General features: G+C 23.5%; 1 protein-coding gene across 1 annotated transcript in view; it reads right to left on the bottom strand.

Moving 5' to 3' along the window:
• LOC112599468 (ryanodine receptor) overlaps nt 1-14,602 on the bottom strand; it is a 55,490-nt gene extending 40,888 nt beyond the window's left edge. Inside the window, exons 1-16 of the mRNA XM_025346386.1 lie at nt 14,549-14,602; nt 7,552-7,656; nt 7,367-7,465; nt 7,221-7,301; nt 6,954-7,142; nt 6,683-6,882; nt 3,029-3,211; nt 2,743-2,914; nt 1,978-2,147; nt 1,772-1,896; nt 1,494-1,694; nt 1,240-1,409; nt 979-1,169; nt 754-894; nt 548-645; nt 288-483 (exon numbers count right to left, since the gene is read on the bottom strand). Coding sequence (XP_025202171.1) covers nt 288-483; nt 548-645; nt 754-894; nt 979-1,169; nt 1,240-1,409; nt 1,494-1,694; nt 1,772-1,896; nt 1,978-2,147; nt 2,743-2,914; nt 3,029-3,211; nt 6,683-6,882; nt 6,954-7,142; nt 7,221-7,301; nt 7,367-7,465; nt 7,552-7,656; nt 14,549-14,602 — 2,375 coding nt within the window. The remainder of the gene's footprint in view (nt 1-287; nt 484-547; nt 646-753; nt 895-978; nt 1,170-1,239; nt 1,410-1,493; nt 1,695-1,771; nt 1,897-1,977; nt 2,148-2,742; nt 2,915-3,028; nt 3,212-6,682; nt 6,883-6,953; nt 7,143-7,220; nt 7,302-7,366; nt 7,466-7,551; nt 7,657-14,548) is intronic.
• Between the last annotated feature and the right edge of the window lie 221 nt (nt 14,603-14,823).

Below are 14,823 nucleotides of genomic sequence, written 5' to 3'. Positions count from 1 at the left end.
AGGCATAATATATACTTTATTATTATACCAATTTTTCAAAATAAAATTGTAACCTCACAGGTTTATCCTAGGTGATTTAAGAAAATATATTTCTAAGCATTTTTAAGTAACTAAACATATTAATTATGTAATAATTATCTGTTGATTTAATTTTTAGAAGGGTAGATTACGATATATAATTGTCATATACTCATATACCATGTCTTGAGGATAATGTTTCAACATTGTTGACTATAATTTTTACAACAATAACACAATAATACACAAAATATCTTAAAATATTTTACCTGACTTTTGATGAACAACTAATTACTGGGAAAAACATCCCATCTAAATTGAAGTCTCTGAAGGCGCCATGAACCAATTGACCGTTCAATGTAAAAGTTATAATTGGAATAGTTAAATCTAAAGCACAGCCAATTACATCACCTTTTTTAACGTTAGAAACTTGTGAACCTGGCATCACTTCTGACTTGCGTCCTCCTATTTGCATTAAATTTTTTTAATAAATTTTAATTTAAAAAAAATTATTAAATTTAGTATTTACCTGTCCATAAATATGACCCATCAAATCCAAAAGAGTATAAATCATCCCCAACACCGTTTCCTCCCCATTTTTCTCCACCACCAGGATATGGAACATAGCTGGAAATAATTTAACATTATTTCTATAACTCAAAAATACTAAAAATGAATGCTATGTAAGTAAAATCTGTATAAGTAATAAAATTAATCTAGCATCAAGTCAATTACCCTGCAGTATTTGCCCATCCAATGCGAATATGTGGATTTAAATGTGTAGTTTGTTCTACATGATCTATTGCTACTTCATAATACCATTTTCGGTAAACTGCAGATCCACTTACATAGCCAACAAAAATATTGGGACGTACGCTAAAATCATAACAGTTTATTAAATTAAAATGTCCTTAAATTATTTGTATACTGTACTCTTATAATTTTTAAAGGTTAATATACCTAGCTACATGATCAACAAGTAAGGTCTGAAGAAGTAAATTTTTTCCTGGTAATAAGAAATCACAAATATTATTTTGTGAACTTCTTACGGCCACACCATTACCAACGCACAGCGAACATAAAACGTCTAACACTTTTGGATCACGACCATGTTTTTCCAAAAGAGATATTATAACTTTAATATGTTCATCCTAAAATTTATTATAGTTTAATAAATGTTAAGTTATTAAATTTATATAATTTGATTTATTTATTACACACTTTCATCATATTTAAAGCTTCTGGAGAATCAATGAGAACACAGTGAAGTACATCTAACATACCAGTTCCCTCACTGGATGCTTGAGATCCTAATCGACTGAATAACCAATTTAATCGGTTAGTATTAGCGAATTGAGCACAATTAGTATGGTTTCCCTTTATAATTGCAGCTAAAAAATATAATAAAAATGAATATGGATGTGCCATTTTAACAATATAATAATGTTAGACTGTTAGTCATTTGTGTTACTAACCTAGCAACTGGTATAAATAACCAGAAATCACATCCCAACTTTGACCAGACTCGTCACCAGCTAAACTAACCATAAATCCTTGTGATGTAATAATATTAACTTTATCAATAGCTTCTAAAATCAGATTTAATATTCCTTCTTCTTGAAATAAATCTTGTCTGTTTCTTAATGCTCTGAATCGATTTTGTTTTTCTTCGTGCTCTATAGAAAAAAATAAAACAAATAATTATCAATTATCTCGGTATGTGTTAAATTAATTATTCTATAACTGTATTTACCCATATCTTCTTCGGGTTGAGCAAAGTAATTTATTAAATCTTCTAGACACATAACCATTTCATTTAAATTAACGAATGAACAAAATAATGACGAACGTCTGTTACTTTGTAAATTTTCTAATCCACTATAAATGTAATTTGTAACACATGGTAAATTTTATTAAAAAACAATAACTGACTAAACGTATGATAATATATCTACTTACGAAATAAATTGTGTAAATAATGACGAGCATTTACGTATCACTCTAGCAGTTCTAGACTCTTCTTCTTGACTTCTACTGAAGTCTAACCCATCGTCCATTTTACCTTCTTCGTGTAATACTGCTTGTTTTTCTTCTACTTTACCAACGCCTTTTTTTTTTGTTTCATAAGACTAAACCAACAAATAAAAATACAATGGGTTACATTTAATCTTTTAAATTATTGACGTGGAGTTATTTTTATAAATAATTAATGTTGAAACGAAAAAAAAATTTATAAGGGTAATAATTGTTATTAATGGTAATTTAATTAAATATTATATCATTAGAGTAATTTTTCTAAATATAATTGTAGTTATCATTAGCTCCATATATATAGCTATATTTTTATAACTCACAGGTATGTTTAACATATTTACTATTAAGAACTTGTCAAATAGTTTTTATATTTAAACTAAAGCTATAAATAGATTAACTGAAACTTTTTTTTAAGTATAGGCATTAAAAATTATGCCAAAGAATATTTGTATATTATACTTTATTATAATTATTAAAGGCGTGTTCTTTACTGCAAATTTTAACAAATAAAAATTAAATATACTATTTTCAGTAGGAATAATATTTAACAAAATGTATGAACAAACAAAAAAATATTGTTTTCAATAATTAAATATTTAAAAACGCTAAAAAAATACAATTTATAGTCTACTATTAACATATTTTAGAACTTATTATGCTTCTTAAATTTTAAATTTTAAATATGCATACCTTGTATGTTAGCCATAAACCTGTATCAGAATGTTGTACTAACACCGTACTGTCACCATACTTAATAATAGGGGCTCCAATTACTTCTAGATCTTTGTCTTCCAAAATTATTTTTTGATCGTCTTTTTCTTGGCGTAAAAAAAATGTAGACGAAGCAGTGGTGGCTTCTTCTCTGTTAGACAATAAAGTATTGACAAATAATATTATATACGTAAATATTTTTTTTTAAATAAAAAAGTTTTTTTTTTCATATTTTTATATTGTTTATTATAAACATATAGTTTACCTGCAAACTAAATGCAATTCATTATTTTCATTGACACCTAAATATCGTCCAGTTGTCAAATGTCTTATTCGCATTGGATGATACCAATTAATGAATCCACCAGCCCATTTAGTTCTAGCCAATTCCAAACGCCATAATGATCTTGCTTGGCTCATAACACTTCCGCCTTCATAAATTACTATACTAAATTACGATAAATATACAAAATATTATATCCACATAAAATAGGAATTTAAAATATTTTTATAAAAAATATTAAAAAATGATTTGTATAATTATTATTTATTTAAAATATTTAATAGTTTACTTCATCCTTATAGTACATCAATACAAACTTAGTTTTATAAAACCTAATTAGATTTTATCGAAACTAATTAAGATCATACCAATAGGTACAATTATTCATACCATGTTGCTTAATTAATACTATCGATGTATAAATATTTAAATAATATAAACTTAGTGTTAACTTTTTACAATCTGATTTAATAAGAACATTAAATATTATATAAAATATATAAATTATAAAAGTAATAAAGTAATAGTTTAAAAATTAAACAGTTGATAAGCAGAATACTATTTTCAACAGTTCTAAATTAAAAATTAATTTTCATATGTATTTTTGCTTTATTTATTTTTGTCTATTTTATATATTTTTAATTATGATTTAGATAAAATATCTAAAATACTCTTTGTTCATCATGACATTTAGTACACAAATAAATTATAATTGAGTGTTAAGAATGCTATTATCTATTCATAAAAAAAAAAAAAATAAATAAAAAAAAAATAATATTTTAACAATTTTATTGCTTGGACGCCCATCTAAAAAATAGTCGACAAAAATGAAAAATGTGCTCTACTAATTAATATTTGCTTGTCATGTGAAGTGCTATTATTATACTTTGTTCAAAATTAAAAGTAAATAAATGATTTCCTGTACAGTAATTAGTATACGTCGAATGTCATTGAGTAAGTAACTGTAATATATATATATTAATTTTGAATTCAATGATAAATCATTGCATATGAAAAACGATTTTGATGGAAGGCCTATCTGTAATCTTATATTAAACTAAATATATTTCATAATATATTGATATTATTAATTAAATTATTTATTTCAATAATAATTATGACGATAAATTATATAAATTATTTACTAAAACATTGCGTTAATTATTTGAAAATATCATTGCGTGTTAAAAGTTTTAAGTTCCTATAAATAATATTTTTTTAAAACAACAAAATAACTTAAATAGTTATTTTTGTTTAAATATTAAATATATCTATTTTTGTCCAAATTTTAAAAACAATTGTATATAAAAAAAAGTTTATTTATTTTTTAGATTGTAAATCAGTATGAACTCGGTAATTATGAGGAAATTTGAAAATATATTTAACCCTAAGTTGTAAATATTGAACATTTTATAAATTTCTAATAACAAAATAATTGATATATTTTTGGGATTTTAACGAATTTATCAAAATTTGAATTTCAAATGCTTATAAAAAAATCGTACCTATAAATCTTTTAAATTTTTTAAAAAACTTAAGTAAAAATTTATAATTAAATATTTTTACTGCTCCAAAATATGTTAATAGACACAAAAAACAACATTTATTTTTCTAAAATCAATACGTTCAACGTTCTATTCGGTAATTAAAACTTTAAATATTTTTTTAATGTTAATTTAGTTATAAATACATTTTTAGCAGAAAAATTATAATTTGACTTTAAATTATATCATATATAATTAACATAAAATTAAGAATCAAAAATGTATTCTTACGAAGTGCATTACTAATAACTTTACTAAACAAAACAAAGGAGATATTCAAAGATTTATGTGAAAAATTTGTAGTTTTTCCCATGTTAACAAGTGGATACCGTTCTGCTGAGTGGTATATGTTAAATTTTATTTCAATGATATCTTATTTTACATAAAAAAACGAGTATGAGCATTGAGCATAGACTTTCTGTCAGTCTATAATAACTAATTATATTTAATGTTATGTCTTTTTTATGTTGCAATTAGGTGAAATAATTTATTTTACTATTTTTTATACAATATTTTAAATTAATTTTTGCGAAAAAATCTTTTTAAAAATATCATGTGTAAAATACTATACCTATAAGTTTTATGACACTACGAATAATTTTATTAAACTATACTAGAATAATGAATATTGTTTAATATGTATTTTGATCAAATTTCAATTTTAAATGTGTATAAAAAATGTTACACTTACTATGTTTTAGTATGAACTACTTAATACGAGTAACTTTGTATTAAACTTTCAAGTATTAGCTTAAAAAATTAAATATTTTAAAATTTTTATCTAAAAAAACAATTTGCAAATTTTTATGATCTTAATGAATTTTGTCCAAAATTGAACTTTAAATGCTTATAAAAAAAATGACTATGTATTTTAAATATTTCTACAAATCTATAAGAACAACCTATATATTAGATCATATATTAAATTTTCAAAATTTTCACTGATATTTTTATCAATATTTATATAAATTAAACTATAAAATTATAAAATTTCCAATATCTTCAAATAACTTAAAAAAATCGAAATATTTTGAAAATTCTATCATACATGAATAATTATTATATAAATATTTGGTGAAAATTTCAAGCATCTAATTGTTTATTAATTACAATAAAATGCCAAAAATCGTTGGGATAAAATTTTTATTGCAGAATGTTAATGTTGTAGAAATTTGCTAAAATGCTCTTAAAATTTAAATTTTACAATGGTTAAAAATTTTAATTTAATATAGGTCAAAAACTTTAAAAAAAACTTCTATTACATTTTTAAATTTTAGTTATCAAAAGAACTATTTTTTTAAATTTCTAATTACTAAAATTTTAAAACTTTTCGAAATGTTACAAATTTTATTGAAATTCTAAATTTAAATATTTATAAAAAAAATTGTAGCAAATAGCAATAAACTTTCGATGTTTTTTAATTCATATATTAACAACTTATGAAGAGCTATGTATTAAATTGTAACCATTTAATCTGAGTAATCACTTAATCAGCAAATTATTCTATCGAAATTTATGAAAAAAAAAAAAAAAGAAAAATTGAAAATTTTAAATTCTATAAAATAAATACTTAACTCAAAAAAAAAAATCAAAATGTTTTGAAAATATAAAAATTCTAGTTTTCCTTTCAATTTTTTTTTTCTCTAATGATTAATAAAATAATTAAAATTTTTAATTTTAATTTTCTAAAATGCATAATATTTCTAGTATTTTAAGTAGGCCCAATTTCGTATCCAAATTATATCCTCAAAGTAAAAAATCTAAACATTTTTTCAACTATCTATCGTGTATACATATCACTCAAATAAGACCCATCATTTTAAAATAAATAGGTATATTCATCATATAATATAATATAATCATATTTTAATATAAAATATTAGATTTACTGATTTGCATAAATAATAATAGTCATATTTTACAACAGTCAACTCTAGTCCAAATATATGATTGTAATCATTCAAAAACAATTTAACTATTAGAGAGTAAAATTTTTTATATTCTAAATTTAATCCATCCAAATTTTTAATTTCTAAATTATTATACTAGTACTCATATTCAAAATATATTTCAATTAATTTTTTTTACATACTTTTGTCCAGAAACATTGCTCCACGATGACGGTATTGTCAAGCACTCATCACCACCGTGAAAGAATCTTAGTACGTCTCCACCAAAAACATAACCAACGTATTTCATTCTGCTAATACCGGTACCATATGGTTGTACTGACCAATGAGTTACGTGAAATGATGCATTAACTACAGATAATTCATTTTCTTTGGCAGTGTGCTGTAATACAAATTAAAAACATTATTATTATTATTTTATGTCGTCTCATAAGACAAAAATTATTGACATACCAAATACCGTTCAGTTGCTACAGACACTAAAATTAGATCATCTCCAACTCGAACTTTTTCACCCTCTGATCGTTGTTTCGATGCTGGATGCACAGTCCACCAACAAGCTTCACCTTGTGAATGCTCTTGTAGACCAACGTCAAAAGATAATTTATCATTGGACGAACTTGTTGACAAACAAGCTAAATACTGTAAATATTTTACACGAACATTTTTATTTATTTTTGCTCTTTTTAATACATATTTATTATTTATTTATAATCAAACCATATCGCTATTTTGATGACGTAATAAAATAGCATTTCCATATAACAATGTTCGGTGTCCAGATCCAGTTCCACCTTTTCCCTAAAAAAAAAAAAATGTATTATATCAAACACAAATAAAAATGTTTCAATTAAAAATTTAACTACCTCTTGAGAACTTGCAGCTGTTACTAGTTCTTGTAAAGCCCTCACAGAGAGTGCTTGTTCAATTACAAACACACACTGTGACAAGTCAGGTGGAATATTCTACAATATAGGTATAATGTAAAAAAAAAAAAAAAAAATTATAATTAATTTAATTTTTGTTTATATTTTTGAATATTTAATATTACTTTATCGGCAATATTTTCTAAGTAACAGTGTCGATTTCCAAATCCTTCAGCTGCAAGACAAACTCTTTCTCCAGTCGCAGTGCATGATAAACACACCATATCTTCCTATTAAATATTAAAACGTTGAATAAAATGTTTTAAAAGGTTTATATATAATATTTCTAAAATATTCAATATTATTAAAATACAAAAAAAATTTAAAAGTTTTCGATGACTAAGACAACAAATTTTGATAACATTATATAAAATTTAAACAAAATTAAACATTTTTTTTTTTTCTGAAAAAAATTATTTTATCCATTTATATAATTAGAAATAGAATTATAATTTAATTATTTATCAGTTATAATTAAAAATATGATAAAATGATCTAATAATACTCTTATTTTAAATTATTAAAATAATCATTAAAATAAAATATTCTCATTAAATAGATTTGTAAAGTTATCATTATATTAAAATTAAGAATAATATAAATATTAAATAATTTGTATAAACATAATTATAATTTGGGAAATAATACAAATACATTTAAAATTTGACAGATTTAACATGAAAATAAATTGATTTATGTTAATACTAAATCTGAATTCAAATACATAAGTGTTTGATTTATATTTAATATTTATTTTGTAGAAGTGACTGAAAAAATTACAAAATAAATTCAAAATGATGATGATGCATGATAGTGTCAATTTGTAAAGTTACATTACACTTACTACTAAAAATAATAATAATTTGATTGAAAATAAACTTGAATACATACATTTTACAGAAAATACAATATTATTACTAGTAGCATACTTAAAATATTCAGACTTAAAACATCAGACATCCGATTTATATTATATAGGTATTCTCAAATAAATCAATAAAAATGGCCAAGTAGGTACGCTATTAAGCCACTTACTTTAATTTATTTAAGTTTCTCGTGTTGTTTATTTTCACAAATTTATAAGAATCAATAATGACCTTGTTTACAAAGCAGGAGATACAAGATATTTATTAAATAATCTGTTTATTTCATCAAGAATTGCTAAAATTATTAAAAATTTTGCTAAATAAATAAATTTGGATTTAGAAATAATAATATTAGATGCCAAGATGAAATTTATGAATCATTGATTAAGAGTTAAATATATTTAGATATAATTTTAGACATTACTATAGATGATAAAGTATTCGACTTAATATTTCATTAGTTATGTTTATTTATTAAAAATGATAATACTTTGATAATAATTAAATTCAACCAGAAATATAAATAAAAGCAAACTAAGAACTCTCAATAGTCAATAAATGGTATTCTTTCTAATTAACAAAAATAGTAGGTATAATATTAAAAATAAAAATAAAAATTGTTTCCGGTATAACAAGTTTGAGTAAAAATCGCCAAATCAAACTTCAAAAATTACATAATAATAAGCGTAAAGAAAGAAATAATAAATCTTTAATAAAAATTGTATTTGTGTATATAGACTCTACTACTTTAAACTTAGAATAGGATTGATAAAATTATCAGGTTTAATGATTAACGAAAATGTTAAACAGAAACCTACCTTACTTTGAAATATTATTATACAAAAAAATACATTAGTATGTATAAACATTGGTTTTAATATCTGTGACAATACAATATATAATTATTAATCGAGTCTCGATTTATGAAAATGTATCGGAACCACTAAAATACATAGAAAGTTTATTAATACAATAATAATAATAAATGATAGATTGATTAATTCAAACATGAAAAAACATTTTAATTTAAATTGTAGTACAGAAACTATTACTCAGAAAATCAAAAATATTAGCAATGAAACCATTATACATTTATACAGTTAACTACTAGTTAAAAAATCTGAACGAGTTAATAAAATTACATAATACTCATAAAATAAAACAAAAAAAACTTGCCCTGGTGTATAGTAGGTTTCTAGCATACCTTAAAATTGTGTAGGTATTTTTAACGGTTGTGTTAAATCTGAATTCAATAATTAATCTTTCTACACAAAATATTAATCTAAACTTCTTATTTCTCAGAGAATATTTTTAAATATATTTATATTGCTATTAATAATTTTTTCTATCATATTATCTAGAAAAATAAATATTAAAATTAAAATATTTTTTTTTAAAAATTCATACTGTTATTTATTTTTGAGTTACAACAAAATGCACATTTTAAATTGATTTTGTTAAAACTTAGTTTGGCATAAAAGTTGAAAATTTCCCTTTATATATTTTTTTTTCTTTTTTGTTTATCTTCTATTTTTGAATATAACTGGAAATTTATTACTTTTATCTCCGAAAGTACCAACTAAACCAATTTTTTACTAAAAACTACCTAAATTAAAAATTTAAGTATTTTCACTACCCCAGAAATCGATAATAAAACAAAAATAAAAAACGCAATACATTAATCGTTTTACTCAAAATCTTGAGCAAGTATTAAACTAATTTAATGTAGTCTCAATTACAAAAAATAGTTGGGAGAGACGGGATAGTATCTATATCAATCATGCCGATTTTAATTCGTCTTCGCTGACCACTGGTCGTATGAAATACTAATCTATCAATTCCAACGAATTACATACTTAAATATGTAAATCTAGAGCTATCTATATTAAGTTTTAAATATGATTTTTAGTATTAAAACATCTAAAATAAAATTTGCTATTTTTTCATTTTATAACGATACTATTTTTTAATTGATTTATGTAAATATAATACAAAAATTATTGTTTATAATTAATTATTATAAATCTAAATAAATATTTTGAAAAATTAAAAGATAATTGATTTGCACACACACATATATATATATATATATTTTTTTTTTTTTTGATCAAATATTTTATAATTTATTAGAATAATATTTAAAGTATATGAATGCATAATATCATCAATAAACATATTGTTAGGTGTTTATTAATAATAGATAGGTTGTTAAGTATATCTTCTATGATTTAATTAGTTGTTCAACAAATAAAATTCTATATAAATAAAATGTTATTTTTATTTTGATTAACAGGAAAATTTACTTAGTTCTTAAATAGGTTAAAATGTAAATAATACATAAGTTTACTGTTTAAAGGTATTAATAGTATTGCTGATTATATTAAAGAAACTTAGATTTTGTTAAGTTTATTTATAACTACATATAAAGTAAATCACTTAATCGGTACTACAGTGAAAACTGTCTAATGCGGAATAGCATGGGACCAATCCAAAATTGTTTTCTGCTTTATTAAATAAAACGGAAAAATTCCAGATTATAATTTCGCATCAGTTTTTCACTTTAAAAATAAGTTCACAACAATTATAATTTTTATTTTTTAAGTTAGTGACTAATTATAAATTTAATTTATTAATTTACTTTGTATAACTTATTGTAGATTAATTATAAACTTATTTTCTATTAATTATTAACAATATATATATTATATAAGCATGAAGGTTGGTAATTAAATTTAAAATACTTAGCTTTTCCAAAAATCATGTAGAGTTTTTATTTTGTCATTGTTGTTGCTATTTTTTCCAATATTATATGTATTTTAATTGACATAATTTAGTATGTACAAGCAAACTATTCAGTGTAAGACTGTTGGTATATAACTGTTTCACTGCTATACATTATACATACCTACGGGATAAGTTTGTATCGTAGATACGATAACCAAAAAATACAAATTACCTAACAAATATATTTAATGCAGTTTTATCTTTGTTATCGTTTTATGATATACCTACATATGAATATCAACGTAACATGATGCGTATCATATTTCCGACTTATGCAAAGTTTTTACTTGCATTGAACCTACAAAACCATTCCATTTCCGTGTTAGGAAGGTTCCGTTTTATTGAGGTTCAACGTCTATATAAAACTATAGGAACATGCCGGTACCATAGAAAAATTCCATATTGGATAATTTTCCGTTTTATTTGAGGTCCGCATTACACAGTTTTCACTGTATTATCTTTGATAAACATAACATATTGTTTCTTCATTTTTATAACAACATTACAAGAATTGGTTGCAGAAAGCATTTATTTACATGAATATAAAAATAACATTCTCAAATCCTACCTATGTATACTTGTATGATATTGTAACAATTACAATATTATACTGCAAGTAATAAATCATTAATTATTTATAAGAAAGGAACTAGTAACTACAGCAGTTCAATAATATCCAGTGTTCAATTTGGTGGAGGAAGGCCTGATACTTTAGGAATATTTTTTTATAAATTTTGGTGTACCTACTATCTATAGTATTTTTTTAAATTCACGTTTTTGTTTACTATCAAATGTACTAGATACCATTATAATATCACCGTATCTTATTAATTGCTATATCAGTAATAATAGTAAATTATGAAAAAATATATTGAAAGTTGATATATAGACTATATACTTCAGTAATAACTAATAATACATACTCAAGTACAGCGGTTCCCAAACTGTGCTTCGCGGAGCCCTTGGGGCTCCGCAATGGTTTCCCAAGGGCTCCGTTCATTATTACACAAAAATTTAATAATTTTAAAATTGTTTAAATTATTTAAAACGAATATATATATATATGAACGTTAAATATTTCTTGGGGCTCCACGAGAAACTTCTCCTTAAAAAAAGCTCCGAGGCTGAAAAAGTTTAGGAACCGCTGCTCAAGTAGATAAGTAGGTGATTTTAATTTTATAATATTTCTGTAATTGTATTTCTATTGTATAAAAATATAAATATATTCTCACCATAATCGTAGATTTCACAAATCAATTAAGATAGTAAATACTAATAATTTGTGTTAAATTGTTTTAATGTTAAGTTATTATTAATCATTGTTTTGAATTTCGTTTTACGTAAATCACTTTAACCTATTCTGTTGTAAATGTTAAATCGACTAAATTTTTAAATTTCTGTATCATTGTTTGATTATAAATCTATACTTAATTGTTATTTAGTAATTATAGTTTATACGGAAATTGTTTTAAAAAAAGGTGTATTTATTTTCATATTAAAAAAAAAAAAAAAATTAATTAATACAGACTATAGTTCATTAATTAATTATCAGTAGATAACTTACTTCGATTTTTCGTTTAAATTAAATTAATTCATTTTTGCTAAAAGTAATAGATATAGATAAAATTTTAAAATTTTATATTACTTATAGAATTATAAATATATTTTTTTAATTGATAAGTTTGGTCCCATTATTAATCGATATACTATTATACTTGTATTATAAAAATCGTTGTAGACACTTTTTTAACGTGATCAAATTCCCTACTTTTAAATTGAAATTGAAACACTGATAATATTAACATCGATAATTATTTATATAGCACACTGGTACCTGTTGGCTACCGCTCATCTAAACAATAGCAGTAAATCAGATATGTTCAGTTTCTCCATTTTTATATTCAATTATTGTTAGTACCTATAGCTAATATTAATAAACTACGATTTTTGTATAATTCATTAAAATTCTATAGGTATTAAAATATACAATTACAAAATATGTATAGCCATTGGGTTAATATAGCTATTTATAGTTAATTTAGATTTAAACACTTTAAAGTGTAAACTGTTGTTACACATTTTTTTTTCGTATTAAATTTAAACGTATTATAAAATTAAATATTTTTTTCCAGAAATCTTAATATAATATATTATTATTACAAACCTCCGTGTAATATGCATATCCATCATATTAAAAAATAAAAAATAACGATAATAATTAAAAAAGCGCAGAAAATTAACTATTTAAAAATATTAAAATTTAAAAATAATAAATAAATATTAATATTAATTTCTATTATAAGACTTCTAAAGTAGGTAGTGTTTTTAAATAATTTTTTTTCTAGTTTTCTTATTTTATAATGCAATGAATACTTATCGACCAAATATGATTATATTTATAATTATTTATGTTTATTAAATAAATAATACCTACTTATTATATGAATATTATTAGCGAGTTGCATATAAAACGTAATTATTTAATAGTTTATTAATATTTATTAGTGATTGTTCATATAATCCTCCAGCATCATATAAATATCTAATCAATGATAAAATTTAATGATAATTTTTACTGTTCACCCTAAACAAAATAAGAAAAATATAATAATAATCCTCTTCACCCGCATTTCTATTTACAACCAATATTTAAAGAAGTACCTATGTTTAAAATTTTAAATAATGTATTCGTCTATAAATAAGTTAAGTATATTTTCTGAGTAAATCATCACAACCCGGGAAACACCACAATATGATGCATATCATAACATAATTAACTGTATATTATTTATATACCGGTTATAGAACTTTACATTTTTACTAGCTGTCAAACATGGCTTTGCCCGGGAAAAATACGATGCTATGTCTGTGTATATCAGTTTTAGTGTACCTATATCGGCTATACCTCATTTTATGTACAAATTCTACCAATATGGACAATCCACCTGAGGATGTCTTTAAGCTATACAAACATTATATTATCTTTTGATCTACATTTGAACATAACAAACGACAAATTAAATGTTATTATTTTTTTTTTTTTTTTTATACAAAAAAATATCTAATTGCAAGTCATCGCGAGTTGGCTTGTCTATATATAATTCAAACCAATTCGTTTTTATAATTTATTTCTTTAACCAATGGCAACCGCCAACATATAAACGAAACAGAATAACTCGTGTGTGAGTTATTCTATAGCAACCGCCAACCTACGAACGTAGAAAAACGGAGTAAATAACACTCCAAGAATCTCGAGGAATATCTGTGCGAAATGTGCCAATGGTTCCAAGTTTATAAGCCCTATACAAACATTACAAACGCACATTTGTATACATAATATGTGTGAGTGTGTAGAAGACTATTACAGTAATAAACGTTAATATTAATTGTGAGCGTTAGATTATCTTAAAATATTATTAAAAAAAAAAATAAAAAATAATGGCAATAGTTTAATAAATTCGTCAAGACTTACGGTCCGGAGAAACGATACATCGTCCTGTTCCGAACTTCCCTCGCTGTCGGCCATCGTGGCGAGTTGGCCGGGCTGCGGCTGCGGCTGCGGCTGCGGCTGCTTTTGCTGTTATACGGACACGGCCAGGCGTCGTCGTCGCTCGTTCTGGCTCTTCAATGACGGTAATAATAACGTTTCAAACGGACATCGCGCTCGGCTGCGTCACTGTGCGGCGGCGCATTTCGGCACACTTGTCAGCGTTCGTCCGCTCGTCCGCGCTCGGTCTCTGTTCGTTT

The sequence above is a fragment of the Melanaphis sacchari genome, unplaced genomic scaffold (genome assembly GCF_002803265.2).
Source record: "Melanaphis sacchari strain LSU unplaced genomic scaffold, SCAv2.0 Contig51_pilon_pilon, whole genome shotgun sequence".
Lineage (NCBI taxonomy): Eukaryota > Metazoa > Arthropoda > Insecta > Hemiptera > Aphididae > Melanaphis > Melanaphis sacchari.
The sequence above is the reverse complement of the archived record's forward strand: the minus strand, read 5'-3'. Positions and strand labels throughout refer to the sequence as shown.